The sequence below is a fragment of the Phascolarctos cinereus genome, unplaced genomic scaffold (assembly GCF_003287225.1).
Source record: "Phascolarctos cinereus isolate Bilbo 61053 unplaced genomic scaffold, phaCin_HiC Scaffold_5;HRSCAF=322, whole genome shotgun sequence".
In the NCBI taxonomy this organism is placed as follows: Eukaryota; Metazoa; Chordata; class Mammalia; order Diprotodontia; family Phascolarctidae; genus Phascolarctos; species Phascolarctos cinereus.
In genome coordinates, this window is record NW_027555958.1 from 335,509,754 (window position 1) to 335,528,005 (window position 18,252).

General features: G+C 39.7%; 1 protein-coding gene across 1 annotated transcript in view; it reads left to right on the forward strand.

Moving 5' to 3' along the window:
* Positions 1-16,998: 16,998 nt before the first annotated feature.
* The window catches only part of MAP3K21 (mitogen-activated protein kinase kinase kinase 21), a 65,032-nt gene continuing 63,778 nt past the window's right edge, over positions 16,999-18,252 (forward strand). The window contains 1 exon segment of the mRNA XM_021000421.2: positions 16,999-18,252. Within this exon segment, the coding sequence (XP_020856080.1) occupies positions 17,458-18,252 (795 nt within the window). The 5' untranslated portion in view covers positions 16,999-17,457.

The following is an 18,252-nucleotide window of genomic DNA, read 5'->3' on the forward strand; positions in this document are numbered from 1 at the left end:
TGGAGGATATGGTAAGTCATGAAATTTCAAGCCTCAACAGCAATTAGCATTGGATTTGAAGTATTTTAATGTCGAGATAATTGTCTCTTTAAACAACGCACGTTAATTCAATTACTCAAAAAAAAAAACCATTGATGAGTAGTAGTAATTTCTTAAAAAAGAAAGAAAGAAATCATCATATAGAAGCAGGACGTTAGATAAACTTACACTTATTATATGTATAGCGACTGCTCAACCAGAAAAAAAAATGTAATGGAGGTGGGAGGTGCAGTGAGTTTGTAAAAATTGTCTGGTGGTATGGTGGGGAGAGGAGTAGATTTTATGTTAAGTATTCTTGGCCATTATCCCTTTATAATGTGAACAAGAGCATAAGGGAGTGTGCAATTTAGATGACAATGGATTGACAGTTTTTATATGAAGCTAATGAAATGTGATTGAGTCCTTCAAAAGATCCAAGCACAGTTCAGTCACCTGGAATCACACAATGACGTGAACAATTGCTCTACGAGGCTTGAGATTGATCAGTGTCAGGTGCTGCCTATCACTTGCTGCCCGTCTTTTCCCCACTTCCCAACACTCACTCTCCAAATTATAGCTATGTATACCTTTCCCTGAAGGGTACAAGTCAATCATGTTTGAGGATTGGCTTCTGCTCCAAACAAAATGTAGGAAAGCTTCTGGGATGGGGCAGTAGCATTGGTTCAAAATAAAAGTTTTTGTCTTTGCAGTGGCACTATACTTATTGCCCAGACTCTGGCAGAATTCTTGATACTTTCTGCCTATACTCTATTCCTAGATTACAGAACTATTGCATCTTCCTCCCCAATTATTTAGGCTTTTTAATTCTCCCAGTCATCACCACTTGAAACCTTATCATATTTGTATTTTTCCTCTCCTTCGTATCCCAATATCCAAACAAATCATGAGGTCCTGTTAATTCTCCCTTTAAAATGTTGCTCATATGCATTCCCCTCCTCCCTTTTTTCCCCATTTCCACTGCTACTACCTTAGTTCAGGGACTCAATGTGTCATGTCAGAACTACTATTTTTCACTTCTAATGGGGGTTCCGTCACCTAGTATCTCTTTCTCCCAATTTAATCTAAAAACCAAGATTCTCCAGTAGCCTCAAGGAAGTTTTGGAGGTATCTCTACCATTAGCTCAAGCTCCCATTCATTGGGTCCCCTCAGTTTTAAGGATCCTCTCCACCCAAGTTCCCTTTAACCACTTAACAGTAGTATTGGGTTTTGTAAAGGAATGTTTTCTGCAAAAGCATAGCATAAACATGTATAAAAATATTCCCCCCCACTCCTTGAGGATCTATAATTCCCCCATTTCAGTCTTTAGGGAAGGCAGGGGAATTAAGGTCACAGCTTAACTTAGTTTCTATCTAGCATAGTCCCACCAAGTTCAAAGTCCAAGGTGCCCTTGGGTTCATGTCCTGGCACCTTGGCTTCTCAAGACTTCCTACATGGGCTGACTGAAATATCTAGTTTAGAATGTTATCATGGCTTGAACTCCCATATCCAGGGACTCCAACACTTGTGCCTGCAACTGAAGAGGCCAAACAAAATAGATAAAAACTCCTAAGCCTGTTTCTCAAGGCCACAGTGACTAAAGGAGGGCAGAGGAGGCCCTTCCCCCAACCCAGCTTATTTCATGATGCTCATGCTATGGGAGAACAGGATCTTCACCCACCCTGGGCACTGCTGGAAGGAGAGAGTGAGATTATCCATATCCAGTTTTAAATATGCAATCTGTTCTGGCTATGCAGCCAATGGAAAGCAATGCCAACAGGTCATAAAAAAAAGATATCATGCTGAGAGATTAAAAAAATGGAGCTGGGATTCTTAGAAGAGATTGGGGGTAGAAATATTCATAGTGCATCTGCATCAAAGTGATAACGAAACCCATGGGAGTAGACATTATGGTTAATACAAATGCAGAGAAAAAATGTCAAGGAAAGAATATTATTGCCACTGAAGGAGGGGAACGGGGATTGAAGAGGCAGCAAAGGAAATAGAGGAGTTATCAGAGAAAAGGCATAATTGAAGTCAAAGTCAGATAAAGTGTGAAGAAGGGAGTGATATCAAATACCACAAAGAGGAAAGGAAAATGAAGACAGAAAAAGGCAATCACTTTTGATGATAAGGAGGTTGTTAGTAAAATTAGAAATGGGGATAACACCTGCCTCACAGGGTTTTCCTCCTTAAGACAAATGAGATTATATAGGCACAGTGACAATTGTTAACATTTATGTAGTGTTTTAAGGTTTGTGAAGAAAACTTTTACATGTATGTGAAACAAATACTTGTAAAGTACATTTGTAAAGCAAATACTTCACAAGTATGTCTTCTCATTTGTTCTCACAAAAGGCCTGAAAGACAGGCGCCATTTTTATCTCCCCTGGGATAAGGAAATTGAAGCTGAGATATGTTGAGTGACTTGGCAGAGTCACAAAATTAATAAATCACTGAGGTGGGATTTCAATTCAGGTCTTTCTGACTCTGAGTCTAGCACTCTATGTACTGTAGCATTTATTATTGTTGTTGTTATTATTGAGCAGTAGAGAAAGAAGTCAGATTATAAAATGCTAAGGAATGGGTGATAAGGGAGTGGAATCAGTGTAAATAAACAGATCTTTCTAGAAATTTGGCAGTGGAAAGGAAGAGAGGTGGGATACTAGCTTGAAGGGAGTGGCAGGGTTCATGGAGAGTTTTCTTTTTAAGTTAGGGAAAACTTGTATATATTTGTAAGCTAAGGAGGAAAAGAGAAAGAAGCTGCTTGAGAGAGGGGGGATGATTAATGTAGCAAACTTAGGGAGAAGACAGGACAGGATGGATCAGTCACAGCACCAATTTGAAACTTGCAAGAAAATCAGTCTCCATATTTTACTGTCATACTTTTAAATAAAGCTGATCAACTCCCTACCTCTTCCTGTCAAATATGGCCTCTTTTGTCCACTTGTAACCAAATCCATCTTTAAGACAAAAAAAAAGAATCCCAGACCCTAATGCAATCTTGGGCTGCATTATGAATGACATAATTTCCAAGAATAAAGAAGGGATTGTCCCTCTGCGCTCCACCCTAGTCAAACTACATGTAGGATACTCTACTCAGTTCTGGGCTCCACAGCATGAGATAGACATTGATAAGCTGGAGAGTATCCAGAGTAGGGAGCAAGTGTGATAAAGGTCCTCTTGAGTCCATATCATTAAAGTAATAGGTTGAAAAAACTAGGAAAACTTATTTTGCAGATAAAAAAAGACTCAAGGAGGACATGACCAGTTAGACAATCAAAACACATTCCTTAAACATTTAACTTGTGCCAGATACTATGATAAATGCTGCAAGTAAAAAAAAAGGCAAAAGAAATCCCAGTCCTCAAGGGCATCACATCCTAATTGGAGACACAACATATAAAGAAATAGGCACATTCAAGATGATAGATATTTTCAAGTATTTGAAGGGTTGTCATATGGAAGGACTAGACATTTTTGTGGCCCCCAAAAGTCAAACTGAGAGTCATGAGTAGAAGTTGGACATAAGCTTGATGTCAAGAAAAAATTCCTAGCAATTGAGAGCTAGCTGTCCAAAAGTGAAATAGGTTGCCTCTGGAGCCTCTCCCTTATTAGAGGAGGTCTTTAAACAGATATAGGATCATCATCTTTGTCTGGTATGTGTATGTGGACTTGGATTAGATGGCTGCTGAGGTCCCTTTGATCTCTAAATCAGTCTCTCAAATTTATAATCGTATCTCACGTCATCAGCAGTAGTTCCGTCTGCCAGATGGATACTTAAGCCAGCCAGGTGGCATGGTGGAAAAAGTACTAGACTTGGAGCCTTGTGTCCCTGGGCAAGTCACTTAACCTCTTTCAGTATCAGTTTCCTAATATGTAAAATGGAGTTAATAATAATACCTACCTCAAAGGATTGTTGTGAGGATCATATAAAATGAGGTAACATATGTAAAGTGCTTTGAAAACGTTACAGTACCATATAAATACTAACCATTATTATTGCTTCCAATATATGAATTGCAGATTGCAGGATTGCAATCCATGCTAAAGTAGAATTGAAAATGTAGATCATGTTACATTAAGATATTTGGCTAGTATTATTTTAAAATGTAGCATATTAAATTCAAATTAAAAAATAATTCAAATTATCAATGATGCCAAAACATTAAAAAATTAGTGAGAGTTCTAAAAGTGGTTAAATATATTGCTGTTTTCTTCTAAATAAGTTTGAGAAATGGGTCCAGTATAACATAATGTGTGTGTGTGTGTGTGTGTGTGGTGGGAGGGAGAGGGTGGGTTAGGTACTGCAATATTACAAAGAAGCTGAGATGATTGATGTAGGTATTCCTTTCACTGGCACAAATTGCAATCTTCCATAGAGCATCTCAACAGTGAGTCTTACTCTAGTTCTTTAAATATTTCATGGATACCATTGAAACCTTTGGACAATCCATTTGGTATCTCACACTTTTGCTACATAGCTAGCCCACTTTCTTTTTCATATAACCTTGATGATATTTTTACGCCACTTTCTGACCACAAGTTATGATTGATAATGTGCTGAAGCTTAGTTGTATCCACCATATATCTTTTCATTGCCTTACGAGTCACTTTCAACTTTGGTTTTTTATTTTCTAACATGACTCACAAAGTGTTACTACTTGAAAGCCAGTGTTAAAGAAAGATAGCCTTTGGTAGCAAGGAAGAGCTTAGGGTCATTCTAAGTTCCATACAATTTCCCAAATGTAATGCAAACAAACTTAATCCTCCATTTCATTCTGGACGGCTCATCATTCATCTACAATGGGACTTTCCTCCTACAATACTGGTGGTCAACTCTGCAGTTACCAATATCAAAGAGCTGCCAAAAGTTCTGGGAACTTAAGTGACTTGCCCAGAGTCACATAGAGCTTATTACTTGATTCTAAACATAATCCTTGCTTGCTACATGGCCTAGGGCCTTCACTCTGGAGTGCCACCCTTATGTTCAGGTTTCCTTCTCAGTTTACCATGGATCTATGACCAATACATGGGCAGTGAGCAACATAGCTGCCAATTGACACCCGTTCTTACATTCTACATGTCCCCTAATTGTTCCTGTTCTTTCCTCCCTCAAATTAGCTTATATTCAATTAGCCATGTAAATTTTTTTCACCACAATAGACTACTATTGTCTATATAAATTGTGAGTGCTGTGGACTAAAAGTTGTTATAAGGCAAGGATTGTTTTTATTTACTCTTTGCATTCTCAGAACATACCACAGTGCCTTATATAGAGTAGTAACTTAATAAATGCAAGCCAAATTGAAGTAGATTATTGAAAAGATTGATCTAAATGGACTTCGGTGGTGCCTCCCAACTCTTGAGTTCTAGTAATTCTGAATTAATCTTCAGAGGGCAACTATTACGATAATAGGCTGCATGCTAACTCTCACTATCATCTTAGAAAGTCTTAGTTCTTTCCTTAACACTTAGTCCTGCCTGGACACAATGAGACTGACTAGTAAATGACTTCTTGCAGTTTTTTTAGAAATATTGTATGATTTCATATAGCAGGTACTAAACAAGAAGGACGAATTGTTGGATAGGCACTGAAATAAACTAAATCTTACTTGTTTTAGCACTCAAGGGAGACAAGATGCACAATGGTGTGAAATACATGGTTAGAAAGAACTTGTTTATAACACAGCAAGAAGGTTTTTGAAAATAAATTACTTGAGAAAATATTGCTGCAACTTCTCTATTAAGTTGCCTACAATTCTACATTTTGTTCAGGGTAAACATTCTTGGACTCGCCAATTGCTAGGATGATACCACAAGAAGATCAGTGTGGTTTTCTTTGTGGTCAATTGTTCCTTTTAAAACTTGCTTTTGGAAATCTTTATTAACTGATATGAAATAGTCAACAAGCTAGAAAGTAAAAGCACAAAGACAGAATTATTGCACGTCTTCTAGATTTAACTTAGTGGGGAGTGGGTAAGCCAACTAAAGGGTTTTCAAAATGTGATGGATAAAGAAAGAATGTCATTGTATATAAAGAAATAGGCATTTGAGTAGTAGTAGTAGTAGTAGTAGTAGTAGTACCAGTAGTAGTAGTAGTAGTAGTAAATAACATTTATATAGCACTTTAAAATTTACAAGTTGTAAGTTGAAGATTAAAATTTTAAAGTTATCTCATTTGATCCTCACAACACTATAAGGTACCAGGTGCTAGTATAATCTCCATTTTTAGATGAGGAAAGTGAGGCTGAGAAAGGTTAAGACAATTCTCCAAGTTTACACAGCTAACAAGAGACTGAGGCAGGATTCAAACTCAGGTCTTCCTGACTCCAAGTCTAGTATATTATCAACCACACCACTTTGCTACTTAAAATTTCACTGCTTGGCAAAATCAGAATTTTCTAGTTATTTTTCTTCCAAGATTTTGTGCATTAGGGATAAGAAGGGAGAGTAGACTGAGACTATGAAAAATCATTATGCATTGAATAATTCAATTTTACTTGCTCCTAAGAAATCTTATTTGCCTCAATGAAAGAGATAAGTGGACAGGATACAATAGAGAGCGATGCAAAAGAGTCAGTAAAAGAGACAGAAATGTTTCAGATCCAAACCAAACAGCTATTGGCACTATGAAACAGCATGAAGACCACAAATAGTTCTAAAATTAAATAATAATAATGACAGTACTATACATTTGCATAGCACTTTACAAAATTGAAAGCGTTTTCACATCAGCTATCTTATTTTGGACCACTTAACAACCCTGTGTGGTACATAGGACCAACATTAAATGAAAGAAAACAAAAAGAAAATCTGGCAAGGAAGTACCAAGAAAATAATGCCAATCAGGAAGAAGTCATCATGACACATGGTTCTTGGCATTGGAAATTTTTGCAGAGAATAAAGCTAACATTGACGTTAGAGAAATGGAGGCAAGAACAGGAACAAGCTAAATCTGAGTAACCAGAACTGGTACATACCACAACTGAGTGAAAAAGAAACAAAGGTTAGCAAGGTGAATTTGAGAATTCTGAGAAAGATACTGAGCAAGACTGAAAAAAGGAGATGGCTTTTGGGAAGAAACCTAGAAATGAAAAAGCTGAATTAGTAAGTGTTTTTGTTTAGTAATCATAATAAGAATATGTGGTAGGTTTTTTCCAGCTATGGTCCTTAAAGATGGGCATTATTTTACTGAACTAATTTCATTAATCTTTACCTCATTCCTCAGAGCAAGGTAAAACATCTGGTATTCATACTGTTTTGTAAATGAGGAAACTGAGGTCCAAAGAACTGAAAATACTAGCTCAAGATTACCTGGCAATGATGGCTCAGAACCAACACCTTTTGATCTTTATCCTTAAAAGTCCTTTCACTTAAACTATGATGCTAGAAAAACATGACCTATGAGAAATCAAAAGTAAAACTGACATGTAAGAAAACACCGAGAGGAAAAGAGGCATACAGGAAAGGTAGTCAATTAATTTGTCCAGGCAAAAAAAAAAAATCACCTAAAAAATAAAGAGGTTTTGTGACCTCAGCCCTTTTGTTAGTAATTCTGAGGATAAATGCAACAGAACCAGAATAACAAACTTATTGTATATTCTCTAATACAATTAATATGCTTTTGGAATTCAATAAAAAATAACTGTAAACCCATTACCACAGTTCACTCATTGTGACCTTGAGCAGATAACATACTCCATTTCTACCTAGCTTTTCTCATCTGGGAAGAAAAAAGAATTACATAATGCAAGCTTTCTAACAATTCATGAGTAATGCCATTATGTTTTTAAATGGTCTAGTAAGTGCTAATTTTTTTTTAAGACAGTGATAAAAAAAAAGGTACGATTCAGAGTGGCAAAGCAGTTTTCCTATCTTACATTCAGGGTCATTGGCTTTATATGGTTATTTCAGCCCAGATATCTTGAAGATTCTAAGACCTTGGTTTTCTAAATCCCCTCTAGTTTTCACATAGTTGCAATATTTAGTAAAGTCTTTCATTGTTTGAACTGGCAGTCCTGTTAGCTACCGGCTGAAATCTGTAACTTTAACCACTAACAGGAAGACAGCAGTCCAGACTTGTTTCAGTGATTAAAATGAGTGGAAGGTTTTGAAACTACATTCTTTGACTAAAGAAAGCTTCAGAAAAATTTGGAGAAAACCACTGAGAAAGATAGAGAACTGAACATTACTAACTGTGTGCTGACTGATTTTCTGATTTATAGGCACATTTGATACATTGAACCCTAATTATATTAACTCTTGATCAAAGGGATGCCAGAGAATCAGATCTAGCAAAGAATCTTGGGATTGAGTATTTGAAAATATGTAGATAGAATTTTAAATAGTTATTTTATCCACATTTCAACATATTTGCCCAACTGTGATGGCAATCTGAACTCAATTTAAATGTTTATTTCATTTTAGTTTTTTAAAATAGGAAGATAAAAGGGAAATCTAATACACACTTACCTGCCTGAATGCCTGTCTAATCTTATTAGTCATCTTTTGCATGTTTATTATCCTATTTTCATAAAAAATCAAGGTTATATAATCTTTAGTTTACTTTACACAGTAGTCTCAAAAGCCAGTGAATAAGAAAAATGCCAGCAGTACCCCAGTTCAATTTTATCAGCCATTACTGTGCTTCCATAAACTGTAATGTGGTTTTTAAAAAAAAATTTGAAAAATATCTGTCATTTGGCCTCTGTTTATTCATATTCCATAACAGAGATCTTCTGAAGGCTTTTGGATTTCACAGCTCCTAGCTGGGAAGTTGAGGTAACTGGCTGGAGGGCAAATCACATGGTCAAATTTTTTTTAGAGACTTTTGTGGTGATATAAGAAGAATTCTCATAAACACCTCATCAGGCACCCATCATTTCAATTAGGGTTTTTGCCTGGATTTGCATCATTGTTTCTATTTTTTAAATGTAAAACTTCAAGTATTTTTGCTCATTTACATCCATAGAGAATTGGCTTTCAAATCAGTTATGTGAAATCGAATATTTATTAAGTACTTACTATGAGCAGGAACTGGGCTAGATGTTGAAAATACAAAGATAAAGAAAGAATATCTAATTCCATGCAACAAACATTCTACCGAGAAATTTTGCTTTTTTAAAAAACAAGCTTTTTATTGATATCTTTTATTTATATCATAATAATTTCCCCAGTATCATTCCCTCTTCCAAAGAGTCATCCCATATAAGAAATAATATCTTTAAAGACAAAAAGAAAGAGAATAAATGTATGAATAAAGCATTTATGAAGTGTTTACTATGTGTGAAGTTCTGGGTTTACAAAAGTAAAACTGTACCTGCTCTCAAGGAGCTAACATTTTAATGGGGGGGGGCATCACATATATGGAAGGTCAGTCAGTCAGATGGAATAGTTCTTAAGGTACTAAGTGAATCATGAATAGGCAGTAACGGGCTTATATTCCCATAATACCTACAACAGCATCTGCCAATTTGTAGGGTTTTTAATGAAACCTTAGGGATGTTTTGATTTTCATTCCTCTTATTACTAGCTATGTGAAGCATTCTTTCTAATAGTTGTTAGGAGTTTGCAATTTTTCTGAGAACTGTTCATATTCTTTAATTACATTTCTACTGAGGAATGACTTTTAGTTTTACATGCACAAGCATGTATATACACATACATGAATTAAATATATTATAACAATGGTAATAGAGTTTTCCATTTGTGGTTATTGCATTCAGAAGGAGTATACATTCCTTTTCAACCCACAGTAATGAACTTAAGCATTTTGTAGAGAAAATTCTTATAATGCAATAATTGTTATTTTAGCAAATTATCCACTTTATTAACTCAAAACTAAAAGCTTTATTAACTAAAAACTCTTTATGTAGTAGTAAAAAAATAGGGATATACTAGAAGTCAAATATGAGACCTTCAACATATCAGATCCACACCCTCTCTCTGTGTAGTATGTGTGTATGTATGTGTGTTCCATGAATTGATTACTATTTTTATTGCATCATAGTCAGGAAAGGATGTGTTTACTATTTCTGCCTTTTTACATTTCTTTGCAATATCTCTATTCTCTAATACATGGTAAATTTTTGTGAAAGTTCAAGGTAGTGCTGAAAAATATGTATATTCTTTATCACCTAATTTCAAAGATATTATCAGCCTTTTAGCTTGTTTCTTTAACATTTTGTTTAATTCTATATTTTCTCTTTTTTTATTTTTTTTTGTTATATTTGTCCAAAACTGAGAAAGGGACATTAAATCTCCTGTCACTATCTATTTTGGCTATATTTTCCTTATAATTCAGTTAATTTTTCCTTTATGTATTTAAATGCCAAAGCATTTGGAGCATATAAATTTAATATTTATATTGTACTATATGTCTGCATTCCTTCCCCCTCCACATAATGTTAGTTTAAGGGAAATAATTTTAAGGCTCAAGCTGTGCTTCTGGTCACTATCTCTTAATGGGAAAAAGTGTCCCAAACTATCTATAGCCTCAAGGCTTGACTCTTTTCTGACAAAATGCCAGTTACACTAAGACCACACATGGTGGATAGAAAATAAACCCATTTATATAAGCTGATAGCAAACATAAATTAGAGAAACTAAACAGAGGAGAATATATCAGGGAATACATAGAGTGACTGAGCTCCCTCACTAGGAGTAAGATATCTTTGCTCATTCAAGAGAAACAGTGCCAAATCTCATCCAAGAGGAAATTGCTCAAAGTCTCTAAAGCAGTTATCTGGGGATAGAGACATGATTGAGTTGCCAGCTTCTCTACATGTTAACTTCTTCCCAATCTTTCCATCCAGGGATCCCTCTCCCAAGAAAACCTGGAATAACAATACTCTTTCTTAGCAGGAAGCCAGAAGACAAAGATCTCTCTTTTCCCAAGCTTTCATCAACTCCACCCCTCCTGCCTGAGTAATTAATCTCCACCAATGAGGAAAATCTTGTGCAAATAGGTTTTGAGTCCTTGGTTACAAAGGGCAATCCTATTCCCACTGGTTCCTTTCCTCTCACCCTCAAGTCCCATCCCATCTCCCATTTGCTACCCCTTTCTCTGTTTTGGAGCTTTGCTTAATTTAATATTTCTTTTTCATTCTTCCTTTAATCTAGCTATTTAATTCTTTCCCTCTTTTCCTCTTTAATTAAGTAATCAAGGGAAATCCCCTGAATTTTCCTTGCCTTTGATTTGTCTCATTAATTAGTTTTAAAATTGAATTTTTTCACCTTTTTGTAAAACGGAATGTATTTCTTATTTTCATTATTATTTATTTTTTTCTGTCAACTCTAGATTTTTTTATTCTTTGATTCATGAGCTTTATTCTTCTTTAGTCCTTAATTCTCTGTATTCCTCATAGAATTAAAGTTTCAAAGGTACCTATTTTGGGTTCTCTCTTCTAAACAGTTTCTATGTTATTGTCTTATAGATATTTTCCCAAGTCCTATTTTTCTGTTGTGCCTCGATTTTAGAAATACCAGTTCCTATAGGTGGAAAGGAAGGATAGAAGTATTGCCCAACGGTGGGAATTTTCCTGTGTTCCTGATGATGCAGTTCATTATTAACTTTGGACTCACCATGATAATTTTTTTTTCATTTACCATAACTTCTTTTTGTGTTCCTACTCTCCTACTCTTCAGAGTGTCAGTTGCTCCTAGGAGCTCTTATTCCCTTCTTCCTGGGGAAGGATGAGTGGATTGTATAAGCACCAACTTCCTGCAGATTGTACCCATTTTAAGATCCCTTATCTGCCTTTATAGAATCTCTCTTCCCCATGGAAGTATTCTTCAATTAGACCCACTCTTATAACTGAAACAAGATTCCCTCTTTCTTTCTTCTTGTTTCACACCATCCCTTTGCCCTCACTGACCTTTACTCTGTAGGCTCTCTCCTTTTTGAGCTGCTACAGGAATTATTTTCCCTTCATTGTCAAGTTTGACTAGAATAGAATACATTGCATGTTACTCTCTATTTTCTTCTTCCCCTCTCTCTTTTTACAAATCTACTGATGCTGTAATTTAGTATCATAAAAACAAAACAAAACAAAAACACATGTTTCAGGCCTCCTTTTTTTCACCATCTGTTCTATTTGGTTTCTGCTTTCACCCTTGTTTCCTTGTATGCATTTATAAAGAAATCCCTTTCTCTTATTTTCATATTTGTCCTTGGTTGATATGTTTTTATTTCTGTTGCCTAAGGTGTTTGAAAAGCATATAATTCGTTCATATCTGGTTTTCTTTCTAGAAACGTTTTATTCACCTTCTTTTTTAAATTGACTGTACATCTTTTCATTAGTGGGTACTCTCAAGTTTGCAGGCAATTTCATCTTGGGTTGCATTTTGTGCTCATGTGCTCATTGGAAATTATTTCATTGTTCCATTCTCTCCTGTGGTTTCTAGTAGGTGAAGAACAATCTTGTGTTGTTTGAATTTTATTTCCTTTATTTGGAACCATTTCTCCTGATTGCTTGAAGAATTTGTTGTTTGTGACTGGAATTGTTAAATCTAACCATTATGTATCTTGAAGTTTGTAGCTTTTTGTTTTTTAGAAAAATCTATGAGTTATTTTGATTGACATTTGTTTTATGTATTTAGAAGTTCTTGACAATTTTCTTGTAATATTTCTTGCATTCTGGTGTAATATCTATCTATCTATCTATCTATCTATCTATCTATCTATCTATCTATCTATCTATCTGCTTCTTGTGTTATTCTGGAAGATCTTTAATCCTTAAATTGTCTCTATGCATTCTATCTTTGAGATAAATATGTTTTGTTTATATGGAAATTGTGTTTTAATGTTAATGATTTTTACTTCTCCCAGATTGTCATTCACTTGCTGCCTATTTGCCTTAACAATCATTTGTTCTCTCTTTCATGGGGTTTGCCATTTCTGATTATATCTCTTGTGCAGGCTATACATTCTGCTCACATTTCTTATTTCTCTTTTAAACATCGTGCTGTGATTCCAAGCTCTTCAGAACCCACAGGGTCCTCTGTCTCATCAAGTATTCATTCATTTTCCTTTACTTTGTATTATTTTATTCAAACATGCCTGGATTTTTCATTTGATCTGGAGGCCACATTACTTTCTTTGATTAACATCTTTTCTATTAGATTGTCTAATTATGCTTAAGCTCTTTAACTGAGTTTCTTCCTCCTGATATCTTTGATAATTTCAGGCTCCCTCCACCCCTTATATTCCTACATTGCTCACTTTCTGACACTTGTTTTGATGGTAGTTACCCCACGACCCAGACCTAATGGCTATGTCAGCCTTCTCTATACTATGCGAATCACATTTCATAGGCCTCAGTCTCTGCCTCAAGTGACTTCTGGGGGGAGACAGCTTGTTCCATCTGGATGCTGGGTTCTTTTGCTCATGCTTAGTAGAGCACCACACACACACACACACACACACACACACACACACACACACACACACACACACTATTATGCTGGCATCCTGCACCAATTGTATTTTGTTCTGTAACTGAGATCTGTTGCAACAGTGAGTTCTTTTAAAATGCAGCCAAAACAAGCTTCTTTCTTCAGGTTTTCCATGGCACAGAGATGGAGTGGAGGGCAGAATTGACCTCTGAGGCAGGCCAGTGGATTGACTTATGTACTACTTCCCTGACAAGTAAATGGTAGGAGATAGGGTGCTACATGATGGAGTTGGGGGTTTAGGATTAGCCTTCTCTGCTGTTAACTCATTTTTTTTCAATACCTCATTAGAGTTCGTGGTGTCAGACCATGGAGACAGCTGACATTGCTTTATCTCTTGCATATAACTTTTATTTTTTTAACTTATCCAGCATAACCATTTATTATTTCCTACAGGGTGAAAATAGATTTTTTTTAGTCCAACTTTTATTTCATTCTTTAGGATTTTATTTTACCCCAGTTACATGTAAAAAAATTAACATTCATTTTTAAAACTTTAGCTTCAAATTCTCCCCCCTTCCTCTCTGCCCAATGCCCCCTCATTGAGAAGGCAAACAATTCAATATGTCATGTAAAACACTTCCATAACTGTCATGTTATGAAAGAAAACATAGATCCCAAACCCCTCACTAGACATATTGAGTAAAGTTGTCTACTGGACAGCAATTTCAAGATGTCTGAAAGGCATTTGGAGATGTGAAATTGAGGTCATCAAGAGGTTAGGGAAGGAAAGGTAGATCTGAGAATCGTTAGCACAGAGATGGTAAATAATCCATCAGATTTGTTGAGATCATCAAATATATTCTAGAGGGAAAAGAGAAGAGAGCCTAGGACAGAATGCTGTGAGATATCCATGGTTAGAAGGTATGATCTGGATGTGGATACTGCAAAGGACACTACCAAGAATAGTCAGGTAAATAGGAGAATTAGGAAAGAGCAGTGTCTCAAAAATGTAGAGAGAAGAGGGTGATCAACAGTATCAAAGACAATAAGAGGCTGAGGAGAATGAGAATTGAGAAAAAGTCATTGGATTTAGCAATTGAGGCATCTTTGGTAACTTTGGAAAGAGCAGTTTTGTGGAATGATGAGGTTAGAAATTGGACTGTGAGGGGTAAGAAGAGAATGAGAGGAAATACAGTGGCAACATATTGTAGATGGCCTTTACAAGGAGTGTAAATACAAAGGGCCAATGATGTATAGGACAATAGTGGGGATGGAAGGATCAAATGAGTGGTTTTTGAGGATGGGCAGTAGGGAATAAGCTAATAAACAGGGAGAAATTGAAAATAAATTATAGAGTAGGGATGACAGAGGGGGCAATCTGTTGAAGATGGGATGGACCGGATCATTTGAAAAGATAGAAGGGTTAGCCTTGGTAAGCATGAAAGTGTGACATGAGATTCTAGATCATAAGACTGAGATTTGAGCCCAAGTTCTGGTACTTGTTGAGTAACCTTGGACAAGTCAAGTCAATTCTCAGGGACTCACTTTGCTCATCAATAAAGTAGAGATTTATAATATTTACAATGCCTATATGAATTAACATTTATTAAGCACCTTCTGTGTATCACAGGGTTGTTGTGAATAAAGTGTTAAGTAAACATGAAAGCATTATTTGTGAACCACCACAATTATTCCTACAAGAGATAGGGATTGGACCTGTGACTTCATTGTTATAGAGAACTCTGACATGAGGAAACAATCTACCAATGAACAAGGGTTGGCAACATTGCTGAAGCTTACAATCTTAGAGCTGCCTAGAGCACTTGGGTAAGGTCACCTGTGCATCAGGTGCACATCCTGCTTGGATCTCCTCCACCCCCATACAAAGGGAAAGGAGCTTCATCATAGTGCACAGCCAGAGACAGCCTGAGTTGTCCTACTACTGAAGACTAGGGCTTGTGCCAGCTGCCCTTCCTGAGCTACAGAATTCAATCTTGGAACATTGCTGGGAGGGAAATATTGTGATACCAGGGCCCTCATTCTTCCCATGGTTCTCATCAGTAGACTACAAGCCGTGGCCTCGGCCAAGTGTGGCTGATGAAGTATGTGTTGCAGCAGGAGCATGTGGAGCCAGATAAGGCCTAAGCTGAAGCCCTCCTGCCTGATGATACATCATGGAGATGGGTGTCCTAGAGCTGGCTGCAGGTTCCCATCAGCTCAGAATCAAGTCAATAGAACAAATCTTGAATTTGCTTATGCTCTGGTTATCTTGAGCCGAAGCTCACTGGGATCCTTGTGGATTTCACATAGAAGTCTGAGGTTTTTGGTCTTCAACCATCTTGTCAAAGCAAGATGAACCTCCATCAGATATAGAGATGCTAGTCCCCTTCTGAAGAGAAAGGAGAAGTCCTGCTGCCCTGCTGCCTGAGACTGTCTTCCTGCCTTCTTAGGAAAAGCCCTACAAGGCTGGATGGCCTATACCCAGCTACTCTGTGCTGCCTTACCTGTGGGTTACCTAACCTATTTAAGACCTCAGATACAGGATTCAATGTGTGCTTTTAGATTTATATTTGGTGTTACAGACGAGTGTTTCTGAAACAATTCTTGAATATTAAACTTCATTTTAGTACCCACCCATGCTTACTGATCACATATACATCAGTGTACATCACACATAAATCATATGCACAGCACACATTGGCTACATGAGCACCACATCCTGATCACTTGCACCTGTCAACAGGTATACATCACATCTGATCAGTGTACACCATATATTGATCATGTGTCAATCACTGTTAATCGCCATTGATTGACTATATGCTATATGAAGATATGTATGTCACATGCATGTGCAAGATGCAGAACATGTGTTCATCACATATTGGTCCCTTATGGGTCACAGCACATCCCACGTTGATTATTTGTACACTGTATCTGAATGCAAGGACTTAGCCTTCTTCCTCGGGCGTGGGAGTGTCTAGGGTTGGCAGAGGACAATACTGTAAAAAGCCAGAAACTCTAGTAACCCAATCGCTGCCATTGTCACATAAATCCAAGTCAGTGGGTTCACCGGAGGACAGGAGATTCTTTTCCATTCAGGCACAGGGAGAAAGGGCAAACAGGAGATTAACTGTCTTGGAGAGGGGAGGTTCCTGGACAAAAAATGATCTGCCATGCACTCTGTCCGTCTCAGGCTCGAAATGAACTTTGGAGCAGAAATAGTCCAGGCTTGGTGATCTGTCGAGGTAATCCGCCCTGGCTCTGAAACTTGATCTGCTCTGGGACAATTACCCTACAGCAGTCTGGTTCTAGAGGCGCTTATTTCCCCACCGCCTTCAGCCCCTTCTCCTCCCCCGAATAAAAAGCAAATCAAAGAACATGAAGCACCCTGGGGAGATTAGCACCTGTTCGCCCAGCCCTGGGTCCGGAATTGGTCTACTCCAGAGCTCTCCACTGGTCTTGTAAACTTGCCTGCAAACTTATCTGGACTCACAGCTTCCTCCTCCCTCCCTCCCTCCCAGGCTCTCCGGTCACGTGACGAGGGCGCTCCAATGACGGGAGGCGCTTGGAGGGGCCCCGGTGGCCCTAGCGGCGGCCGCTGCCGAGGCCGGGAAGTGAGCTCGGAGAGAGGCCAGAGTGGACCATGGTGGTGACAGCACCCGCGCCGGCAGCCGCTGCTGCTGCAGTGGAGGCGGCGGCGGCAGCACCGGCGGCCGAGGAAGAGCTGGGGGCCCACGCCGCTCGGGCCCGCTGCCCCCCGGGCGCGCTGTGAGCCCCCCACTCTCACTGCCTGCCCCTCACCAGCCTTCCCATCCCCTCCACGCCTCCTGCCTCCCTAGTCTCCCTCAGCTCGCCGCCGGGCTCCCCCGCAGCGGCAGCGGAGGCTGCAGTAGCCAACTCTTCCAGTGGGGCGGCGGGAAGGCCAAGCAAGAGAGGCCCAGGGGGACGATGCGCCTGCCGGGCGGCTGATCCCGGTGTTCCCTCTCTCTTCCCGCCGTCCTCCTCGTAGTTCTCGTCCTCTCTTTCCCTTCACCCCCACCATGGCCTTCCCGGGTGCCGAGGGAGCGGCCGATGGGCCTGCCGGCTCTGGCAGGGAGGCGCCCGCGGCGGGCGCGGGCGGCTCGTCCTCGTCTTCCTCCGCCTCCTCCTGCTGCTCGTCCTCGTCCTGGGTGGCCGGGGGCGGCCGGCTGTGGGCCGCCCTCTACGACTACGAGGCGAGCGGCGAGGACGAGCTGAGCCTGCGACGGGGCCAGCTGGTGGAGGTGCTCTCGCAGGACGCCGCTGTGTCGGGTGACGAGGGCTGGTGGACGGGCCAGGTGCAGCGGCGCCTCGGCATCTTCCCCGCCAACTACGTGGCTCCCTGCTACCCGCCGCGGCCGCCCGAGCCAGCCCGCCCGCGGCCCCGCCAGCCCCCGCCGCCGCCGCCGCCGCCCTCCCCTCCCGACGCCCCGCGGCCCGGCTCCCCGATGCAGATCGAGTTCGAGTGGCTGGAGCTGAAGGAGCTGATCGGAGCCGGCGGCTTCGGGCAGGTGTACCGGGCCACCTGGGGCGGCCAAGAGGTGGCGGTGAAGGCGGCGCGGCGGGACCCCGAGCAGGACCCCGCGGCGGCTGCCGAGAGCGTGCTTCGGGAGGCCAAGCTCTTCTCCATGCTGCGGCACCCCAACATCATCCAGCTGCTCGGCGTCTGCCTGCAGCAGCCCAACCTCTGCCTCGTCCTCGAGTTCGCCCGCGGAGGGGCCCTCAACCGGGCCTTGGCCGCCGCTGCAGCCGCCGCCGCGACCAACGCTGCCGTCCCCTCCTCCTCCTCCCAGCCGCCGGCGACCGCCGCGGGGACC